At 44.7% G+C, this 24,543-nt stretch overlaps 1 protein-coding gene across 4 annotated transcripts in view; it reads left to right on the top strand.

Annotated features, from left to right (window-relative positions):
- The window catches only part of CATSPERG (catsper channel auxiliary subunit gamma), a 97,269-nt gene extending 73,385 nt beyond the window's left edge, over window positions 1-23,884 (top strand). For all 4 annotated transcript variants that reach the window (XM_075606845.1, XM_075606844.1, XM_075606847.1 and 1 more), the window contains 7 exons: window positions 1,432-1,530; window positions 10,246-10,341; window positions 11,518-11,610; window positions 13,272-13,371; window positions 14,591-14,717; window positions 15,794-15,911; window positions 23,687-23,884. In XM_075606845.1, coding sequence (XP_075462960.1) covers window positions 1,432-1,530; window positions 10,246-10,341; window positions 11,518-11,610; window positions 13,272-13,371; window positions 14,591-14,717; window positions 15,794-15,911; window positions 23,687-23,711 — 658 coding nt within the window. In that variant the 3' untranslated portion in view covers window positions 23,712-23,884. The remainder of the gene's footprint in view (window positions 1-1,431; window positions 1,531-10,245; window positions 10,342-11,517; window positions 11,611-13,271; window positions 13,372-14,590; window positions 14,718-15,793; window positions 15,912-23,686) is intronic.
- The last annotated feature ends 659 nt before the right edge of the window (window positions 23,885-24,543 follow it).

Here is a 24,543-nt window from a genome sequence, read left to right as displayed (position 1 = left end):
ATTGGAGAGGGGGGATGATGTGTATTAGAGGGGGTTATGTGTCTTGGGAGAGAGAGATGGGAGTGTGGGAGAGAGAGGTGGGGGAGGGAAAGAGAGGTGGGGGAGGGAAAGAGAGGTGGGGGAGGGAAAGAGAGGTGGGGAGGAGAAGAGAGTTGGAGGAGGGAAAGAGAGAGTTGGAGGAGGGAAAGAGAGAGTTGGAGGAGGGAAAGAGAGAGAGGTGGGGGAGGGAAAGAGAGAGAGAGGTGGGGGAGGGAGAGAGAGGAAGGGGAGGGAGAGAGAGATGGGGGGGCAGATGTTGAGGAGAGAGATAGATGGGTTGGGGAGAGAGGGGAGTGGCGGAGGAGGGAGAGAGAGATGTGGCGTGGGAGGAGGAGAGAGAGAGATGAGCTGGGGTTGAAGAGATGTGTGGGAGGGGTAGAGAGAGGTGTGGTAGGGGTAGAGAGAGGTGTGATAGGGGTAGAGAGAGTTGTGGGTGGGGGGGTGAGAGAGGTGTTTGTGGGCAGGAGAGAGATGGGGGGGGGGAGAGGCGGGGGTGGGAGAGAGAGGTGTGGGTGGGGGGGAAATAGGTGTGTGGGTGGCTTGGGAGAGGTGTGGGAGGGGGGAGAGGTGTGGGTGGGGGGGAAATAGAGGTGTGGGAGGGGGTAGAGGTGTGGGAGGGGGAGAGAGAGATGTGTAGGAGGGGGAGGAGAGGTCTGGGAGAAGGGTAGAGAGCGAGAGGTGTGGGGGAGGGGTAGAGAGAGAGGTATGAGGGAGATGGCGAGGGAGGGGTATGGGGGAGGGAGAGGGGAAAGAGAAGTGGGGGAGGGAGAGAGAGAGACACGGGAGGGAGAGGTGGGGGGAAATCTAGAGAGAGAGAGGGAGGAAGGGAGAGAGAGAGTGGTGGGGGGAAGGCATAGAGAGAGGTGGGGGGAAGGGAGAGAGAGAGATGGGAGGAAGGGACAGGTGAGGGGGAGGGAGAGAGGTGGGAGGGGGAGAGAGGTGTGTGGCAGAGGGGGAGAGAGGTGTGGTGGAGGGGTAAAGAGCGGTGTGGGGGATGGATAAAGAGCGGTGTGGGGGATGGGTAGACAGCGAGAGGTGTGGGGCAGGGGTAGAGAGAGAGGGGCGTGGCAGGGAGGGGGATAGTGAGGTGTGGGGGAGGGGGAGAGCGGTAGGAGGAAAGAGTGGTTGGGGGGAGAGAATTGAGGAGGGGGAGGGAAAGAGAGGTGGAAGGGAGGCAAACAGAGAGGATGGGGGAGGGAGAGAAAGGTGTGGGGGTGAAACTCTAGTCGTGGTCATCCAAAAGCTGTCTGCGTTCGTAAATGTGACAGTCTATATAACTCATAATAAGTAGCTGCAACCACAACAAACCATTCAATGTCTGTTAAGGAATTTTGTTTAACATTTAACAACGGTCTGTTTGCTTGTCTAATAAACGCCACCGTCTCTCCATAGCTACGTCTTTAAGGTAATTGGAGGAGGGCCATACGCTGAAGAAAACATCCGTAAATTCAGCCAGGAGGAAATATATCGATTTAACAGACCCCACGACAGGTACAGGAAAGCTCTGTGTAAAAATATCATGTGTGTAACGCGTAGCTCACCAAAAATTGACCGCGAGGCTGAGGTAGGGAATTGTATTAAACACCATCCCACAACAGCGAGGGCGCGCCTGGAGTGTAGAGTAGTCTTGCAAGCCGGGTCAGTAGTACAGAAGGTAGAATAGTAGTTTATACTTGCCGGGTCTGGACTGGAGAGTAGCGGATTGTTGGGGTACATAGCCAGGGTCAGGATTGGAGAATAGAGGATGGCCGTTGTGAGAGTAGCCGAGGTCAGGTTTGGAGAGTTCGGGATGGTCGTACGTAAGCCGGGTCAGGAGAAGAGAGATGCGGAGTCCAATAAGTGAAGCAGGGTCGGGCAGCAGCAGGATCAAGACAGACAAGGCTCAAGGCACAAGGCAGGAATGCAGCAAGGCACGGCGTCACACAAGGTTATGTTCAGCAATGAGAGACTGAGGCAGGTATTTAAGGAGCCTCCCTCCAATGGTAAGCCAGGGTGGAGCAAGAAGGAGGAAGCCGATAGGCTGCTGGGTCGCGCAGGTGCGCCTTATTGTGCAGCCAAATTAGGTTTGGAGGCAGAGCTGCGTCCCGCACGCGTCACCGACGTCAGGGGGAGACGACCGATCGCGCGCCACTCGCGCACCGCGCATGACCGTCATCCGAGCGGGAACGGAGCCTGGAGGTGGGTCCAGAGGAGACCTGTCCTGCGCGCGTCACCGACGTCAGGGGTTTGGCAACCTGATCATGCGTCACTCGCGCACCGCGCATGTCCGTCAGAGTGGGGGCGGAGCCTGGGAACAGATCCAGAGGGAAGGCTGGCTGAACGGACGCGCCACACGTCAGAGCGGGGGTAGAGACTGGAGGCAGAACCCGGGGAGGGACAGACCGATCACGCGTGTGTAACGGGGCCGCTGTGGTATTCCGCATCCTGACTCAGTCGAGGTTGAGGGGGTAAGATGGAGAGGTGGGTTCCAGCCACCAGAATGGCGAATCCTCACAGTACCCCCCCTTCTAGGAGCGACCTCCGGGCAACTCCACCATGGTTTGTTCGGAAATTTCAAATGAAACAGATGGACTAGCCTGGCTGCGTGAACACGGTGGCATCCAAGACCTTTCTTCCGGGCCGAATCCCCTCCAGTGCACTAGATAGTGTAACGAGCCTCTAGAAAACTTGGAGTTCAGAATGGACTGTATCTTGTACTCTGGTTGACCTTGCACCATATAAGAGGGAGTAGGTGGAACCGAATGCACATTCTGAACAACTGGCTTGAGTAAAGAAACAGGAAAAACGGACGGAATCCTCAAAGAAGAAGGCAGAGAGAGCCGGTACGCGACCAGGTTGATCCTTTCGGCAATGGGGAATGGACCGAGAAATCTGGGTGCGAATTTCATGGAAGGGACATTTAGCCTGATTCTGGATGGCAGCCAGACCTTGTCACCGGGTATGAAATCCTGAGCTGGTCTGTGGTGGTGATCTGCCTGGGTCTTCTGCCTATTGGTTGCTGTCTTGATGTTTACGTGGATGTTTTTCCAGAGATGCTGCAGCTCTTTGATCTCGGACCAGTCGTCCTGGGAATTGGACACAAAACATTGTATGTATTGTTCTAGGGACTGATTGGTCCTCTCAGTCTGACCATTTGTTTGAGGGTGATACCCAAAGGAAAAATGGAGGGAGATGCCTAGTTGTAGGCAAAAAGAGCGCCAGAAACGAGATACGAATTGCGGAACTCTATCCGAAACAATGACCAGTGGTACTCCGTGAAGACTGAAGACTTCTCTGATGAATATATCAGCCAATTTGGGAGAGTTGGGAAGGCCCATGAGAGGTATAAAGTGGGATTGCTTTGAGAATCGATCTACCACCACGAGGATTGTGTTCATATCTCTGGACATAGGTAGATCAACAACGAAATCCATGGATAGGTGTGTCAATGGCCGATCAGGAACAGGCAAGGGTTGAAGAAGACCTGAAGGAAGATTCCAAGGAGTTTTAGTCCTGGCACAAGTTGGGCACGTGGCTACGAAATCTTTGACGTCCCTCAGGCCACCTGAATGTTCGGGAGATGAGGTCCAAAGTCCTCTTAGTCCCGGGATGTCCTACTGATCTGTAGGAATGGCTGCATTTGAGAACCTTTGTGCGATGTAGGGAAGAAGTGTAAAGGCGGCCCTCGGGAACCATAAGGTCAGCAGGAATGTGGTCCTGTTGGAGGACGATGTCCTTAAGAGAGTTGAAGGTGGTAGCAGAAAGGATACATTTGGAAGGAAGAATGGGTTTTTGTTGGTCCTCGGATTTGTCGTCCAGAGAGAATTGACGAGAAAGGGCGTCCGCCTTGACGTTCTTGGTTCCGGGGAGATAGGAGATTATAAAGTTGAATTTTGAGAAGAAGAGTGACCATCTGGCTTGGCGGGCTCCCAGGCGACGTGCTCCTTCAATGTATAACACATTTCTGTGGTCAGTCAGAATTGTTATGGGATGTTCCGTACCTTCCAGAAAGTGTCTCCTTTCCTCAATTGCTAGTTTCATGACCAGTAGTTCACGATTACCGATATTGTAATTACATTCAGCAGAAGAATTTTTTTTTGGAAAAGAAGGCACAGGGGTGCAACCTGGACTGAGGACTCTTCCTCTGGGAAAGAACAGCGTCAACTCAGACATCCGATGCATCGACTTCAAGAGTAAATGGAAGTTTGGTATCAGGACGGATAAGAATTGGGGCGGACACGAACGCCTTCTTTAGATGCGAAAAAAACTGGATGGCCGTGGATGACCAAGAGGTGGGATCTGCTCCTTTTTTAGTTAATGCCGTGAGAGGGGCCACCAAAGAAGAAAAGTTCTGATTAAACCTGCGATAATAGTTTGAAAATCCTAGGAAACGTTGAATGGTTTTGAGAGTGGTGGGTTGAGGCCACTCCAGTACCGCTTTGACTTTTGCAGGGTCCATGGTAAGGCCAGTATTAGAGATTATATATCCTAGAAAAACGGTAGAAGCTTGATGAAATTTACATTTTTCGAGTTTGACAAAGAGCCAGTTTTCCCGTAAGCAAAGAAGTACTTGTTTCATGTGGGCCATATGTTAGATGTCATCCAAGTAAATGATTTCGAAAGAATTGAGAAGGTCCCTAAAAATTTCATTGACAAAGTCTTGAAACACGGCTGGGGCATTACACAGACCTAACGGCATGACCAGGTATTCATAATGTCCATCTCTGGTATTGAATGCAGTTTTCCATTCATTGCCTTGACGGATCCTGATGAGATTATAGGCCCCGCGTAAGTCTAGTTTGGAGAAAATATTAGCACCTTGCAGGCGATCAAAGAGCCCCGATATGAGAGGAAGTGGATAGCAATTTTTAATGGTGATTTTATTAAGGCCCGGTAGTCAATGCATGGCCGTTAAGATCCGTCTTTCTTCTTCACAAAGAAGAATCCGGCACCGACTTGAGAGGTGGACTTACGGATGAATTCTCTCTGTAAATTTTCAGCAATGTATTCCCTCATGGCCTTGGTCTCGAGCATTGACAGCGGGTAAGAGGAGCAGAGAGGTACCAGGAAGTAAGTCAATGGGACAATCAAAGGGACGATGTGGAGGCAGGACCTCAGACTTGACCTTATCAAAGACATCTCTGAACTCGGCATACTCCTCTGGCAATTGTACCCTTCCCTTCTCCTCGGATGTGGTGGTTCCACAAATACTACTGGATTCCACAATGCAGTTTTTGGTACAGAAGGGGCTCCATTGAATGGGTTCCTTGTTAACCCAGTCCACCCGGGGGTTGTGAATCTGTAACCAGGGAAGCCCGAGGATTACTCATATGGAAGTCGTGTGAATCACGTTAAGCTGAATCTTCTCTAGGTGATCATTTCCAGTTTTAAGGTGAAGGACCTCAGTCTCCAGTGAGATGAAGGCTGGTTGAAGCGGTCTTCCATCTATGGCCTCCAGGGCTATAGGGTTCTCCCTTCGTCTGAGAGGAATATGATGGCGTTTCGCAAATCCTTTATCTATGAAATTCTCCCCAGAACCTGAATCAAGGAAAGCGAGCATAGAAACAAGAAACCCGTCCCCTGAGAGAGTGATGGGAAATAGTATCCTAGAGGGGTTATCAACAGAGATAGGGGAAAGAGAAAGCATTCCCAATGAGACTCCCCTGCGCCTCATGGGAACTTCACGTTTCCCAACTTATTGGGACAAAAATAGGCAAAATGTACGGAGTTTCCACAATAGAGACAAAGTCTGGCATTCTTGCGACTTTGCTTCTCAGATTTAGAAAGGCTAGTACCCCCCAGTGGCATTGGTTCAGAAGTGTCAATCGGTGGAAGTTCGGTTGTGCTCACCTGAACGGGGGTTGTTCGGGATGTAGTGACACGGTGGTGAGTTCTCTCTGACCTCCTTTCCTGGAGGCGATGATCCACTTTGATGCAAATGGCGATAAGATCCTCCAGGTCAGTGGGACGGTCATAGGTAGCCAATTCATCTTTCAGGGCTTCGGAAAACCCCGCCAGAAAGCAGCTGATAAAGATTCGTTTTTCCAATCCATCTCTGCGGCAATGGTCCTGAATTCGAGTGAATATCTTGCAACTGGACGGTTACCCTGAGAAATATAGAATAAGGTAGAGGCAGCAGACACCTTACGGCCGGGCATATCAAACACCCTACGGAACTCGCTGGTGAAGGCCCCAATGTCTTGAGTGAGATCAGACCTCCGTTCCCAGATGGGAGAAGCCCAAGCAAGTGCGTCATCTGTAAGAAGAGAGATGATATACGCCACCTTGACGCGAGAGGAGGTAAAATGGGAAGAATTAATCTCAAACGGAATAAAACATTGATTTAGGAACCCCGGCATTCGTGGGGGTCCCCGTCATAGCGATTGGGCGCAGGCAGCCGGGGTTCGTGAAGAGGATAGGAGGATGACATACCAGGAGCAACCATACCAGGAGCAACAGGAATAGGACCGGCCGAGACTCTTGCATAGAGAAAGACCTGAAGTTATCCTGGAGAGTGCGCATATGTTGGTCAGTCGTCTCTAATTTTTCCTCAATACTGGACAGGAAGTTGGCGTGCGTGCTCAAGACTCCTCCTACCTCAGCGGGGTCGACGTTTGTGTGGCTGAGCATACTGTAACGTATAGCTCACCACAAACCAGATGCGACCGCGAGGCTAAGGTAGGGAATTTTATTAAATGCCAACCCACAACCGCAAGGGCGCGCCTAGAGTGTAGAGTAGTCTTGCAAGCCGGGTCAGTAATACAGAAGTAAAATAGTAGTTTATTCTTGCCGGGTCTGGACTGGAGAGTAGCGGATCGTTGGGGTACTTAGCCAGGGTCAGGATTGGAGAATGGAGGATGGTCGTTGTGAGAGTGGCCGATGTCAGGTTTGGAGAGTTCGGGATGGTCGTACGTAAGCCGGGTCAGGAGAGGAGAGATGCCGAGTCCAATAAGCGAAGCAGGCTCAGGCAGCAGCAGGATCAAGACAGACAAGGCTCAAGGCACAAGGTAGGAATGCAGCAAGGCACGGCGTCACACAAGGTTATGCTCAGCAATGAGAGACTGAGCTGTGCAGGTATTTAAGGAGCCTCCCTCCAATGGTAAGCCAGGGTGGCGCAAGAAGGAGGAAAATAATTACAGAAGAAAGAAGAAGCGGATTAAAGATAAAAGAAAGAAGAATTGGGTACCTGATCTGGATCTTCATGGCCCCCGTGGGAACCACCCGAGGGCCCGCAGACACCCGCAGGTACCACCTGGAGGCCCACGAAGCTTAGTGGGGTCCACCCAGAGGCCCCCAGACACCCGTTGGTACCCCCCCGAGGTGCACTGTGGGGCTTGCAGACAACCGTCAGGACCACCGGGGACACCCGTCGGCCTGTGGTATTAATCGTGTGTGTCAAATAATAAATCATGATTTTACAATATGGGGGGGGCACGGGGTGGGTGGTGTATTGACGTTTATTAAATATTGTAATGTTTATTGGGGACCTAGGAGGTGGGTAGTGGGGCTGTTGTGTGTATTGTTTTTATTGTGGGTAGCGGGGGTGGGTGAAGAGGGTATTAGCCCTCAGGTAATAAAGTGGGCTGTAAATGCATTTTTCATGCATCTGATTCATGCCGGGGGTCTCTGGTGCTGGTATTAGACCCCGGCATTAATCCGATGCAGGAAAAAGGCCTGATTTGTTTCTACGTCCCGTATCGCCGCTCATCTTCAGCTTCTTGCCAACTTTTTTTGACAAGGCGATTTGGAGAGAAATTTTCCATTCTAGAGCGGCGATCAGCTGCAAGAAGATGATCGGGGCTACAAGAATACAGCAAGTTGGAAAAGCTGGCGATGAGCGACGAAAAATGGCTTATCGCCGAGCGGTTGGCGGATTTTTTTTTCCGGCAAAAAACCCCGCAGAGTTTTGCTCTTATTGCCAACTTCTCAAGGCTTACTGAATCGCAGTAGGCTTTTTTGGCGAGAAGCTGGCGGGGCTTATCGCTGCTTACTGCATACTGTAGGCCCCTGAGTTTGAAGCAAGGGAACCTAATTCAAGTCCCGGTGTCAGCTACTTGTGGCCGTGGGCAAGTCACTTTATCTCCGTGCCACAAAGCTCATCTGGGTAGGGACTGTGTCTGTAAAACCCTACATACAGTGCTGTGTACTGCGCACTACACTGTAATTGTGAAGAGCTTTCAGTACCATTGGGATAAATGCGTTTTTTAAATAAAGTTATTATTTTTATTAACAATATACATCAACGGGTTTCAAGCAGCCACTTTAGGGGTTGAAATTCTGACATCATGTTTATGACTTTTTTTTCTGTTCTCCAAAATGTTTTTATTATATTGTTTATAAAAGAGTACATGGATAGTATCAAACATGATTAAACATCTTTCTTACATTTCACACAGATGCTAAATGATGGAATGCTGATTAATAAAAGACTTATTCTTTGGTAAACAGAACCCCATACACTTTAATTGCAGGGATGATGGCTGTCATATTGTCAAAATACCACCGGAGGGCACCAAAGGAGCATATATTAAAACAAAAAGGCAGCAAATGTAACTGTTATCTCTCTATAGCACACAGGAATAGTTTTACTTAGTGCAAAGCCTTAGGGCAGTTAAAGCCATTCATTTTTATTTTTTATTTATTTATAAAATATTTTACCAGGAGTAATACATTGAGAGTTACCTCTCGTTTTCAAGTATGTCCTGGGCACAGAGTTAAGACAAATAATACATGTTTACAAATACAGTTACATAATGAGCAGGGTATACATTATATACAAGACATTGCATGCACAGTTAAAGATAATTTGTATTATGGGCATATGAAATAGTTACAGACCAGATTTAAATGTGAGACAGCTTTAGATTTGAAAGAACTTAGACTGGTGGTGGATGTGAGAGTATCTGGTAGGTTGTTCCAGTTTCGGGGTGCACGGTAAGAGGAGGAGCAGCCGGATACTTTGTTGAGCCTTGGGACCATGAACAGTCTTTTGGAGTCTGATCTCAGGTGATAGGTGCTGCATGTGGTAGGGGTGAGGAGCTTGTTCAGGTAGCTGGGTAGCTTGCCCATAAAGAATTTGAAGGCAAGACAGGAAAGGTGAATTTTGCGCCTAGACTCGAGTGATGACCAATCTAGTTCTTTGAGCATTTCGCAGTGATGTGTGTTATAGTTGCATTGGAGAACAAAACGACAAATTGAGTTGTAGAGGGTGTTAAGTTTGCTAAGGTGGGTTTGAGGTGCCGAGCCATATACTATGTCTCCATAGTCAATAATTGGCATTAGCATCTGCTGTGCGATATGTTTTCTGACCAGGAGACTTAGGGAGGATTTGTTCCTGTAAAGTACCCCTAGTTTGGCATAGGTCTTGGATGTCAGGGTATCAATGTGCATCCCAAATGTTAAGTGGGAGTCAAACCATATGCCCAGGTATTTAAAACTAGTAACAGGGGTGGTGTTAGTGTTGGTTCTAATCTGGAGCTCAATCGCTGGAAGCTTTAAAAATTTAGTCTTGGTCCCAAACACCATTGTTACAGTCTTGTCAGTGTTTAAAAACAGTTTGTTTTGGGAAATCCCGTTTTCGAGTCTGAAAAAGTCAGACTGAAGTATGTGTTGAAGGTCAGAGAGGCTATGGCTGTGTGCATATAGGATTGTGTCATCTGCATACATGTGTATTGAGGCTTCCGGACAAGCTGTGGGAAGATCATGGATGAACACTGAGAAGAGTAGGGGCCCCAGAACAGAGCCTTGCGGGACACCACAGGTGATATCCAGGGGGTTAGAGTTAGAGCCAGAGATGGACACATGTTGGGATCTACCTGATAGGTAGGACTGAAACCAGTTTAAAGCATGCGTCTACATTAAGATGTGCTTGTTACTATGTAATAAATTTGGGGTTGTTTTTTTAAACTCCGTTGGTCCTGGACGAGCTCATGTGGTTAAATATAATGTGTGGCCCTTTCTGTCAAGGAAGTGGTTTAACAGGGGTCTCGGTAAAAAGAAAGAGAAATGTACCTTATTATTATTATTATTATATATTATTTGTATGGCGCCAACATATTCCGCAGCACAGTGCAATGTAGGAGGCAGAACAATGACATTGTAATATTATTATTATACCCTTAGGGCAATTGAGCATATCTATAATCTGCCAGAGATATCCTGCCCTGTTTCCACCTTCTTGTGGGGCTACAGACCGCTAATGTGGAATCCCTCTTGTTTTTTTATCAGCCACCAGAAAGCTTTAATCTGGACAGTTACTGATGCCGCAGAGTTAAACACCACCAAAGATAAATTTGTTATTCTGTCTGGAATGGTTGGAATCAGGTAACCAATATTCTCTGCAAACCCCTTCACTGCCAGAGTGACTGTCAAAAGAGTTCCTACCGCAGCTGTCACTGCTGTGTGGTTTTATATTATACCTATTGCCTATTAAAGGTGCCCTCCCTCCTTGGACCAAAATTAACCAGTGGCAGTGACATATTCAGAACAGGTAAATCTGGGGTATTGACACCCTTTACAAAAATCAGACCTATCTAAGTATATTTACTTAAGTATTAGGTGACACCTTTTTTATTTGGACTAACAATTTATGTCATAGGGCAAGCTTTCGAGAGCTCTCTTCCTCAGGTTAGCAATACTGATTTACAAAGGAATCTATGGCTAAAACAGAGATGTACAGTAGATAAGGTAGGGTGAGAAAGGGGTGTTTGAAGACATTGGAAGGGTAATAAAACAGTGACAAGGAACAGCATGGAAGGGGATGCTGTGGGGGGGAGGAGGGGAAAGGTGTGGATAAGAACATTGGCATCAGAGGCAGGCAGGATAATTACAAACAATTGTGACAGTGTGTGAGAAACCCCATATCCACATTAAGTCCTCTTGTTTTGGTGTCAGAGTCTTATCATTCTGAGTTCAAATGTTTTCCGTTCTTGGGTGCGTTTAAACATTCCATTGAGGATTTTGATTTTTAAATCTTTTATGGAATGATCTGGTAGTGAGAAATGATGTCCCACAGCTGAGCAGTATTTCCTTCTTCATGGTGTTGTATAGAGTGTCACCTAATACTGAAGTACTCATTTATTCTGCACTATCGCAACTGGACTAACACGGCTATTTCCATTTTAAGTATGTTGAAATATTTTTAAGCCACTTTGTAAACATGATGACAGGAGACTTGGGAGGGTGTAACATGTCTCAGGTAATATGATATCATCATTTGTTTAACAGGAGTTTGCACAGGCAAAGCCCCCTTCTCTCCTCCAGCACCTTCTCGTTATCTGCTTTAACAGGGCGGGGTAGACTGAAGACTGAGTAAACAGTTGCTTGACAAGCACCTCCCCCTCCCCCCTCCCATATTCAGATGAAAAGAAAACCAAAATCAGACATATGTTGGCTTTTTTGTATGATTACACAAGGAGGGCAGTAACATTGCTCAGTTTTATTTTGTTAGTAACAGGGATTGGCACTGTTAACTGTCTGCTTCTGTATGCTCTTCATCAGTTGGGCCTGCCAGGAGAATTCACCTTGCAATGATATAACAGCCGTAGGCTTCTCCGCCCCTGATTACTACTTCATGGTGGAAGTGTCCAATAGGTAATAATATGATTTTCAACATGGTGCCAAAGGGAAGTATGTTTCAAAGAAAGGGGAATGCTCTATATGCTGCTCTGTGTATAATTAAATACACACTGCTCTGTGTATAATACAGATCCACATTGCGTTGTGTATGATACAGATACACATGCTGCTCTGTGTATAATACCTTTACATGCTGCTCTGTGTATAATACAGATACACATGCTGCTTTGTGCATGATACAAATACACACACTGCTCTGTGTATACTGTAACACAGATCCACATGCTTCTCTCTGTATAATAAAAATACACATGCCACTCTTCGCATAATACAGATACACACACTGCTCTGTGTATGATACAAATACACACGCCGCTCTTTGCATAATACACGCTGCTCTGTGTATTATACAGGTACACATGCTGCTCCGTATATAATAGAGATACACATGCTGCTCTATGTATAATACAGGTACACTACACATGCTGCTCTGCGTACAATACACATACACACGCTGGTCTGTGTATAATGCAGATACACACACTGCTCTGTGTATAATCCAGTTACATGCACTGCTCTGTGTATAATCCAGTTACACACACTGCTCTGTGTATAATCCAGATACACGCTGCTCTGTGTATAATAAAGCTGCACCCGCTGCTCTATATATAATAAAGATACATACTCCACTCTACGCATAATACACGCTGCTCTCTGTATTATACCGCGGCGGTAATATTATATAGGTACAAATGCTGCTCTGTGTATTATACAGATAGACTTGCTGCTCTCTGTATAATATAAGTACAATACAGTACAGTACAAGCTGCTCTGTGTACAATACAGAAACACGCTGCTCTGTGTAATCCAGATACACACACTGCTCTGTGTATAATACAGATACACGCTGCTCTATGTATAATATGGGTACACACGCTGCTCTGTGAATAATAAAGCTGCACACGCTGCTCTGTATAATAAAGATACACACGCCGCTCTTCACATAATACACGCTGCTCTGTGTATTATACAGGTGCACACGCTTCTCTGTATATAATAGAGATACACATGCTGCTCTGTGTATAATACAGGTACACTACACATGCGGCTCTGCGTAGAATACACATACACACGCTGCTCTGTGTATAATGCAGATACACGCTGCTCTGTGTATAATACGGGTACACACGCTGCTCTGTGTATAATAAAGCTGCACACGCTGCTCTATGTATAATAAAGATACATACGCCACTCTACGCATAATACACGCTGCTCTGTGTATTATACAGGTGCACACGCTTCTCTGTGTATTGTACAGATAGCCTTGCTGCTTCATGTATAATACAGGGACACGCGCTGCTCTGTGTACAATACAGATACATTGCTCTGTGTACAATACAGATATACTTGCTGCTCTGTGTATAATACAGGTACACATACTGCTCCGTGTATAATACAGATAGACTGGCTGCTCTATGTATAATACAGATACACATGCTGCTCTGTGTACAATACAGATATGCTGCTTGGTGTACAGTATAATACAAATAAATGCTGTTCTGTGTATGGCACAGATACGTTGCTCTGTGTATAATACAGATTCACATGCTGTGTGTATAGTAAAGATACACACACTACTCTGCATATAGTACATATATATGTTTTGTATATTTCAGGGATGTGGATGAAAGTACCTACTGTGCTTATGCTCTTGAGTTCACTCTCCATATACATGGGCTGCCGCTGAGCCCCAGACGTGCAGTCAGATTATTTGCGGTATGTTAAAGTGACAGATTTCTTTTAATGCTTTTTTTGTCACTACTGTCAGGAGGTCACCCTATATTACATATAATCCCAGGAGTGTCTGAGCCTGCCCCTGATTATCTAGACTCAGGAGGTCACCCTACATTAAATATAAACCCAGGAGTGTCTGAGCCTGCCCCTGATTATCTGGACTCAGGAGGTCACCCTATATTACATATAATCCCAGGAGTGTCTGAGCCTGCCCCTGATTATCTGGACTCAGGAGGTCACCCTATATTACATATAATCCCAGGAGTGTCTGAGCCTGCCCCTGATTATCTGGACTCAGGAGGTCACCCTACATTAAATATAATCCCAGGAGTGTCTGAGCCTGCCCCTGATTATCTGGACTCAGGAGGTCACCCTATATTACATATAATCCCAGGAGTGTCTGAGCCTGCCCCTGATTATCTGGACTCAGGAGGTCACCCTATTTTACATATAATCCCAGGAGTGTCTGAGCCTGCCCCTGATTATCTGGACTCAGGAGGTCACCCTATATTACATATAAAATCAGGAGTGTCTGAGCCTGCCCCTGATTATCTGGACTCAGGAGGTCACCCTATATTACATATAATCCCAGGAGTGTCTGAGCCTGCCCCTGATTATCTGGACTCAGGAGGTCACCCTACAGTATATTACATATAATCCCAGGAGTGTCTGAGCCTGCCCCTGATAATCAGGAGGTTACTCTACATTAGTGAGAGCACTGCTTGTCTTAACATATCCTTCTTTAACATCAACACATTTGCACCTTTTAAACATGCTTGTTTTCTTTTTCTTTTATCCCATTACCCGCTCTGATTAGAACATGTTGAGACAGATGAGTGTCTTGCTGATCCTAATCAGATACATGTGCCTGCCGCGGCTTTGTATTCCCCCCACAAACCGCGAGCACCTTGGATTTATTAAGATGCTAAATGTTATGATAACACAGATGGAGCATGAGAGTGTCCTGGATAGACCTCTCTCTTCTAGGCAAGGTCTTAGAATGCTGGTCTATTATTTTAAAGCTGCAGTCCTGCAAAGTTCACACTGAAGCAGGAGGATGGATAGGCTCTATGGGTTTCATCAATGTACCAATCCCACATTTTTGTTATAAATTGCTCCATTTTCCTATGCAGCCCCCAAGGGTGTTCTGCTTGGCCTGCTCCCTCACTTCTTTCTGTCCCCTTCTTCTTCTCCCCTACAGGCAACAATGATTTTACTCTGGGGTCTTGTGGCAGCCTACATTTTTTACCACACAGCCGGCCCCCCAATATATGCAAAGTTAAAAAGCTTGACTAACAGATTCAAGGAGAATATGACCCTGCGTGCTGGTGAGTGCAGAATGAGGGGTTTTGTAAAGAAAAAGGGGCAGAAACCCTGAGCACAGAAAAAGTAATCAATATTAATAAATAATCTAAGTACATTGGATAATTGATGTATATTATATGTATAGTAAATATATAGCAAATTATCTTTAAATAAGGGAATGTGCAGGAAACTCAAGGTTCCTCTTTGCAGTCACTATCCCCTTACCAATACTAATAATCAGTGGTTGACAAATCACCAAAAAATCTACTCGCCACACAAAAAAATCTACTCGCCACCTAGTACCAAACGTGTGCTGCTTGGGCCAATATTTACTCGCCCGGGGGTTAAATCCACTCGCCCGGGGCGAGCAAATGTATAGGTTTGTCGAACACTGCTAATAATTACATAATCAACATGGGATGTTTCTTGTTAATCTCTAAAACAAAAAAGTGCCAGTCCTCAGTTTTCATGAGTCCCGCCACAATAATATTCCTGTGTAAGATCATCACTGAAAAAGGAGCATAATGTAGCAGTGATATGTATTTGTGCCAACTCCAGTCCTCAAGGGCCACCAACAGGCCAGGTATTAACGATATGCCTGCTTCTGCATAGGTGGCTCAATCAGTGACTCAAGTCAGTCTAACTCAAGTCAGTGACTCAATCAGTGACTCAAGTCAGGGATATCCTTAAAACCTGACCTGGCCATCCCTGTGCCTGAACAAGAGGTCATACTGTAATGCAGACTGGTAAATGTGAGGGAGCGCGTCACTGAGAGCATGGTGGATGCATGGCATAGTCTCTCAATAGAGGTGGGGGAGGTTGTTACAGCAAAGGCATTTGAAACTACTTTGCGGTCCTGAATATTAAAGAAAGTGAAGGATTTAATGCGGTCTGATATTTCATAGCAGGTACAAAAATGGGCAGATTAGGTTGGCCAGTTGGTACTTATCTGCCATAATTTTTTTTATGTCTATATTCTTGTCTTTTTTAACGCTGTTGATAAAAGTGAGTGGAACTTCCAGCAAAAAGTTTCAGAAGTGGACATGACCAGTATAGTGAAGTTACTAACATCCCTCTGTCTCTCCTTCCCACTGCGCAGAATCCGTGGCATGTAGCTCCCACATCAGCGATGGGGGGGGAATGTCCCGTCACTGGCTCTCAGATGCATCCAACTCCAGGATTGATATTGATCACAAAGTCAGCAGGAACCTTGCCAAGTAGGTCAGCCACATCCAGAATGCAAGTTGAAGTAGCTCTGGGTCTCCCAGACCAGCCACTTTAAGTAAAACTAGATAGCGTATTGGCCCGAACATAGCACGGCCTCGCACATAATACGACCCTAATGTTTTGAAGGTGTTCTACATAAAAAATAAAAGATGTTAGGCTGCACATATAATACAAGTACAGTTTTCGGAAGGACATTTTTAGGAAAAAAACCATAGCACTATATTCGGGGTGCCAGGAGTGCCTGCAAGGTATTGCTCCGCACGAAGAAGAGACCCCTGCTCCACAATACATTGCAGGCGCTTCTGATAGCCAGTAGGTTAAAGATGCCATCCCACGTAGGGCAAACTGATCGAATGACAGTGATTTATTCAACAAAATGATTGATGTCATTTTTGATAGTTTGGAAATGTTTGTTAGTTTTTCCTTACAATAGAGACTATGGTGATATAATTGTCAGTTTGGCTTTCTCCATCTGAAGTTGATACAATTTATGCACACCCCCTGTATGTCAAATGACCACACAAAAAACAATGATATATGATACATGTTATATATGATAAATATGTCAGTACAATATATGTACTGTATACTTAAAACCTCATAGATCTCTTCTTCATGTGAGTGTGTATATAATCTATAGACCTGTGAAGTTGGGAAAGCTCTGTACATGTGAAGATAAGACCAGTGATGTTTAAGGAGCTTTGTATACATGAAGAAGAGACCTGTGAGGTTTAGAAAGCTCAGTACACACTGTTACAGCTTTAAAGAACTCTAGTATGATAACTTACAACAAGTCTACTCATCTGCATGACCAACACAGCTACTAGAACGTTGCACTGAATCAAACACTAGGTATAGGAATACTTTATGCATGAGTGCCTAAACTTGGCAACATATATGTTTAGCAATTGGGACGGGTGCTGTGAATAACTATGCAATTAGAAAGAAATCAAAGCTGATCATACAAGAGAGAGATTTGTGACATCGCTGAGAGGGGGAGGGGCAGGGGGCTGGCGGGGGTGATGATCCACCACAATCTGTGTCCAATTGCCTCACTAAACACTCCAGCATGTATTTTAAACAGGCTATTAGCGCTAATGGCCCTTGTTATGAGTAATTACAGCAGCTAGACAAAGCAGCGCTTAACTTCCAAGGCTGCGAGGGGGAGCCCCCTTTTTAGTGAGGGCCGCAGCTGGGGAGGTTAACCCCTCTGCTGCCAGGGGTCCAGCAACACATTGCAAAGCATTAATGCGATAGAAATGCTTATACATGGATTGTAAGGTTCTCAGGCACCACCTTACAACATTGAGGAGGGAGGGATTTGTAATAAATCCCCCCAAATGGCTGTTCACAGATAGCTATTTATAGCCCAAAATTAACCTTTCACCTTCTATTCCTGGAGCGATCTTTCAAATTGCTGGGAGCAGGAGTGATTTTGCCTAATTGAGCAGAATTCAGCAAGAAACATCCCAATTAAAGGGAGGAGAAATTGTCTGTTTTTAACATATTTTTGGCTCAGGCATTTGACCGAGAGCTGCACAGCAGGGGCATAAATTGAAATTAGGGTACAGGTGTAATAAAAGTGAGAGACGGTTTGGTAAGGGGGCGGCTCCTTATTTGCGGTGTGCGTCATTTAATTACAGAGCAATCGAAAGTGGCGTAGAGTATAATAGAAACGTGAGATGATTAATGAGTAAATAGATGCAGTTTAAGTAATGACCTAAACCAGGGATATTTGAAGTTGTTTGATACAAAAATGTGTCCCTGTAGGAGTGACGTTATTGAAGCATTGATATGGAAAGTGAGTGAAGTGCCTTCCAATGAGTGAGACGCTCCTGCAATATGTGAGACACACTCGTAATGAGTGATTCTGCTCTTCGATAAATGAGACGCACTCCTAATGAATGAGACAGCTTTCTAATGAGTGAAACTGCTTTTTAATGAGTGATGCACACTCCTAATAAGTATGCTTTCCGATAAGTGAGACACTCCTAATGTATGAGACAGCTTTAGTGAGACTGCTTTCTGATTAGTGAGACACACTTGTAATGAGTGAGTCTGCTCTCCGATGAGTAAGGCCATGGTGCGTGCGGCTCTAACAAAATGCAGGGGATCTATGGGGCCGGTCATAGAGCGGTCGTGCGTGTGCACTGAGTGGCAGATTTTTCAGCAGACAAATTATTTTGTTTTTGTTGCGCAACGGGCGGGTCACATGAGCGGTTCAGCCAATGAGGGCAAACCACTCACGTGACATCACGGCTATGCCTCCACCATGCCTCCCCGTCACTGTGGATCACAGGCCACAGATCGTTCGGCGGACAGGCGCGCGTGACACCATGCGCTCCGTCGCATGCCCACTATATCCGAGTCCTGAGGCGCACTCCTAAAGAGTGAAACAGCCTTCTTACGGGTTGGATACACTTTTAATGATTGAGTTTACCCTCCAATGACTGAGACACTCCCAATGAGTAAAACTGCCTACCAATGATTGAAATATCTTAGACATTATAACAGATTTAGGGAATCTGTGTGTGGCATGTGGACACACTGAGTGTTTTAGTATAACCTTGACCTTTTAGGAATCAAGATGCCATACAGACCTGCATGAGTTAACAATGAGCAATCAACCTGCCATCTTTCACGCATTCCAGCTTCTAAATTCCCATTGGCCAGCACCAACGCTGACATAATTTCCCATTGCAAGATGCTGCAGTTGTTATATATATGTATACATATACTGTACATACATATACATATACTTGTTTTTCCCTTCTCTCTAGCAAATGATTTATTATAGGCTGTAATTTCAGTAGGTATAAGAGCAGCATTAATCTTTAACGCAGAAGTAAAAGTGCCTCGTAAAAAATGGGGAAATTATATACAGAGTCCTGTGAGGACAAACCATCTTGATTTTTACCGTGTTTGGCTGCTGGGAAAAATATGAGAGAGTGGTCTCTCTGACAAAACCAGTAGGGCCTCCTGTCTGATAATCCCATATTATAGTGTTTTTGTAACACATTAAGATATACAGTACTGCTGTACAATAGTCATTAAAAAAACAGTGACATGAAAATCATAATATTACAGATCATTACTTATAAAAACACTAAGCAAAGGGTCCTTATTCACAAGAGCTTATAGTTTAAAGCACTGATGCACACACTTGGTCCAAGAGGGCCACAAACTGACCAGCTTTTCAAGGTATCTCTCACCCAAGCAATTATCTAGGTGGTATCTATAAGTGAGTCAATTAAGAGTTAATTGGATTAATCTGGAAAGCCTGACCTGCTTGCAGCCATTGAGGACAGAACCTGTGCATCACTGGTTTAAAAACATTTCACATGGGTGAGAATGACTCGGTTCTAAATATGTTGGCTGTGTTACTTATTTCAATGTTCCTTAGCTGAAGATATTCTGTGCAGATCATAACTTCTGTCCTGTCGTTTAATGCTGATATTCATATTAGCAGAGGAACCAATAAAAATGGGAACAAATGGTCACACATAAGTAGAGATATATTGCAAGAAGATCTTTGTATAAGGCCATGCGTATAGTGCCGGCGACGCGACGTCGCCCAAAAACAAATGCATTACCGCCGCCTCGTGTTCTGAAGTAAGTGCGACGGAGCGTCGCGAATTTTGGAAGCTGGCAATATTTGATTTTTCAAGGGCTGTCGCCTCATGTGACAGCCCCTGAACCAATCAAATGTCAGTAAGCCCGCGACGCCACCGCAAAGCGAAATATAACTTTCGCTAGCGGTGACGGGTGATGTCACCCATTGTGCCGCCGGCACTATACGCACCTCCTAAGGGTAAGGTTCTAACAATACGAGCTTCTTCCATATGAAGCAGCATGTTGTTTTATGACAAAGATTCCTACCATAGGAAGAGGAACATTGATGCTGTGTATGAATCTGTTTATATCAGGATTTCCTATCTAGGAAGAGGCATATCCCATCATTAGATGTTCTGTCTCTATAGAAGAGACACATTTGGGATATGGTGACATATTCTTATAACTGGGTTCTCTCCCATTGGAACAGACCCATTTGGGCTATGGTGAAAGGTCCGAGGTACTGTAGGGACTGAAACGTTGACCCCTTAAATACATTTAAACACCTTTATAAGAAGGCTACGTAAGTGCTTTCCAACTTTATTTCGACATATTTTTACAACATGGGAACATGCAACATCCTCATAGGAACATCCTCATACAACATCCTCATAGGAACATCCTCATACAACATCCTCATAGGAACATCCTCATACAACATCCTCATACAACATCTTCATAGGAACATCCTCATACAACATCCTCATAGGAACATCCTCATAGGAACATCCTCATACAACATCCTCATAGGAACATCCTCATACAACATCCTCATAGGAACATCCTCATACAACATCCTCATAGGAACATCCTCATACAACATCCTCATAGGAACATCCTCATTCAACATCCTCATAGGAACATCCTCATACAACATCCTCATACAACATCCTCATAGGAACATCCTCATACAACATCCTCATACAACATCCTCATACAACATCCTCATAGGAACATCCTCATACAACATCCTCATAGGAACATCCTCATACAACATCCTCATAGGAACATCCTCATACAACATCCTCATAGGAACATCCTCATACAACATCCTCATAGGAACATCCTCATACAACATCCTCATAGGAACATCCTCATAGGAACATCCTCATACAACATCCTCATACAACATCCTCATACAACATCCTCATACAACATCCTCATAGGAACATCCTCATACAACATCCTCATACAACATCCTCATAGGAACATCCTCATACAACATCCTCATAGGAACATCCTCATACAACATCCTCATACAACATCCTCATACAACATCCTCATAGGAACATCCTCATACAACATCCTCATAGGAACATCCTCATACAACATCCTCATACAACATCCTCATACAACATCCTCATAGGAACATCCTCATACAACATCCTCATACAACATCCTCATAGGAACATCCTCATACAACATCCTCATACAACATCCTCATACAACATCCTCATAGGAACATCCTCATACAACATCCTCATACAACATCCTCATACAACATCCTCAAACAACATCCTCATAGGAACATCCTCATACAACATCCTCATACAACATCCTCATAGGAACATCCTCATACAACATCCTCATAGGAACATCCTCATACAACATCCTCATAGGATCATCCTCATACAACATCCTCATAGGAACATCCTCATACACCATCCTCATAGGAACATCCTCATACAACATCCTCATAGGATCATCCTCATACAACATCCTCATAGGATCATCCTCATACAACATCCTCATACAACATCCTCATAGGAGCATCCTCATACAACATCCTCATACAACATCCTCATAGGAACATCCTCATACAACATCCTCATACAACATCCTCATAGGAACATCCTCATACAACATCCTCATACAACATCCTCATACAACATCCTCATAGGAACATCCTCATACAACATCCTCCTAGGAAGAGGCATATTCACACAGTTCATTGACCACAGCTTGTACAGTTGGGTAAATACCTGGCAGTGAAGACACAATAATGATGTGACCTGCCATTAGCTTGACGATAATTAGACATGCTTTAGTCAGCAGAACGTGGTATCAATCTTCCACCAAACCACCAGATGTCCTCAGTCACACACACATCACAAACTTACAAGAAACTTCCAATATTCGTAGCAAAACTGTGATCGCTACCATAAAGCATTTAGGGATAAATCCATATTGTTATGCAGCCTTGTTTTCCAAGCATTTACATGTATTTCTTTTTAAAAATTCCTTCAGATGAATAAGATGAATAAGTTGCTGATATGTATATTTTTGTTTGGTTTCTGTTTTTCTGTAGCAACCTCGGCCGTCATTTTTATTGTTTCCCGTGACCACATATACCAGAGCTTAATATAAATATAAATAATCTTCATTTTCTGCAGTTTCACAACGTGTTTTAAAATGAAGTCTATACACCAGCGTTTTTTCACCATGGGTTCCACGGGCATCCCTAAAGGGTTCTGTGTCATTTTCAGGTCATTTGACTACAGAAGAATTTACAATGCATCTGATTTCAGACACACTATTAGAGAGGGTTGGGGTTCCTTACAATGCATCTGATCTCAGACACGCTATTAGAGAGGTTGGGGTTCCTTACAACGCATCTGATGTCAGACACGCTATTAGAGAGGGTTGGGGTTCCTTACAATGCATCTGATCTCAGACGCGCTATTAGAGAGGGTTGGGGTTACTTACAATGCATCTGATCTCAGACGCGCTATTAGAGAGGGTTGGGGTTCCTTACAATGCATCTGATCTCAGACACACTATTACAGAGGGTTGGGGTTACTTACAATGCATCTGATCTCAGACACGCTATTAGAGAGGGTTGGGGTTCCTTACAATGCATCTGATCTCAGATATACTATTAGAGAGGATTGGGGTTCCTTACAATGCATCTGATCTCAGGCGCGCTATTAGAGAGGGCTGGGGTTCCTTACAATGCATCTGATCTCAGGCACGCTATTAGAGACGGTTGGGGTTCCTTACAATGCATCTGTTCTCAGACACGCTATTAGAGAGGGTTGGGGTTCCTTACAACGCATCTGATGTCAGACACGCTATTAGAGAGGGTTGGGGTTCCTTACAATGCATCTGATCTCAGACGTGCTATTAGAGAGGGTTGGGGTTCCTTACAATGCATCTGATCTCGGACACAGTATTAGAGAGGGTTGGGGTTCCTTACTATACATCTGATCTCAGACGCGCTATTAGAGAGGGTTGGGGTTCCTTACAATGCATCTGATCTCAGACGCGCTATTAGAGAGGGTTGGGGTTCCTTACAATGCATCTGAAACAGAGATTCATGTCATAGGAAGAGACATGTGGGGACTCTGAGGAAATGTTCTTATCAATTATGTTTTTGGAAGGTCAAAGGTGCCAGAAGCCTAAGCAAAGATAATGGGATATTTTCTTTTATTTATTACCTGCCAACATATTCTGTAGCGCAATACAATAGGGGATGAAAACAGTCAAATAAAACAAGCATTTACATACCTTGTTACAGTAGGCGAAGAGGGTCCTGCCCCAAGAAGCTTACACTCTATAAGGAAACTTAGCTTTAATTAAGGAAATTTGGCAGTAAAAACAATCACTATCCAATACCATTCATAATTTTTTACTTATCTCTTTATAGAGACTCATGTTGAGCTCTAAACAAATATGCTTTAATATTGTAATTATTTATGTTTTGTTTTCTGCAAAAATACCTGTGGTGCTCATAAAGAGATTCTCTTATAATAGAGATTCAACATATAAGGTGGTCATTTATCAAAGTCCCTCAGCTCCAAAACCAGGGCACATCTGGTGCAAAGATACTGCTCCAGTTTTATGAAATAAGAAAATGCCATTGGTTTCAATAGTACTGTTTTTTCTTAATAAATCTTTTGCAGATTGTATGCCCCAGTTTTACAGCCAGGAGACATAGATAAATAACTCCAATAGGAAGAGCAGTGCTGAGGCTCTAAGGAGGTATTCTTATAAAAAGCGGTGAATAACAGATTCCTTCCATAGAAAATTTCTGTGGAATTTTAGAAGTGGAATTATTTGCGTAAAATGGAATTGTCTCTCCTTAAAGCAGCTGCAGTGATGCTTTAGAAAGAAAGCAGAGCAGGTGTCTAAACTTTTCTTTTCTTCTTACAAGGAAACCATCCCAGGAATGCAGCTAGTCTAAAGAAGGAAGCCTCCCAGGGGGTACAAAAAGAGCAGAAAGTGACACAGTGACTGAAAGAGAGATGTCAAAGGAAAAATTCTTCGAATACAGATTTTTATTTTTTTGTTGAATGTCCAAGAGAGCATCTAGAAAGAACGCTTGAGAAATAAAGGTACCAACAGACACCAAGACGAAGAGTAATAGAGTTATTTTGACTGAATGCGTTGCAGGCCTCTCTGGCAGCGAACATGTAAACTTCCTCCTCTGATTATGGGCTGTGATAGAGAAATATTGCTGAGCCAAATATTATTAAACAAAACAATGCGTTGGCCATATCCTGCTGTTCAAAGGTTTATCCTCACTGTGCGCTGAGCTGTGAGATATGGGTTTATATACACACTAAAAGGAGTACCGAGCTGTGAAAAATGGGTTTACTCTTAGCATCACTGTGTATTAATCCATATTGCTTCCCATTACTCCTGGTGTTTGGGAAGGGAGTGAGGTGGTGTTTGTATATAATCTAGTCTCCCATTTTCCAATCCTCCATGCCATAACATCCTGCCAATCAATCCCATCCCCTCCACACTGTTCCACTGCTCCCTCTATCCTCAGCCCCCCCTTACTTTTAGGCAGCCCATTATGATTCATCCATTGTTCTGACCCTGACAGGTGTATAATTGCATGATTGATGTGGTTTCATTAACCCCCAATTGAACCGGCCCCTGCCCCAGACTCTGCCTGCGCCCCCTCCCCTTTATAGTGAGCGGTGATGGGACGCTGCCCCCTCCCTCTACCCTTTGACCCATATGGACTCGCCCCAAATTGTCAGCTTGGGGGGCTCTGATGGG

Source organism: Ascaphus truei, chromosome 7 (assembly GCF_040206685.1).
Source record: "Ascaphus truei isolate aAscTru1 chromosome 7, aAscTru1.hap1, whole genome shotgun sequence".
Lineage (NCBI taxonomy): Eukaryota > Metazoa > Chordata > Amphibia > Anura > Ascaphidae > Ascaphus > Ascaphus truei.
The sequence above is the reverse complement of the archived record's forward strand: the minus strand, read 5'-3'. Positions and strand labels throughout refer to the sequence as shown.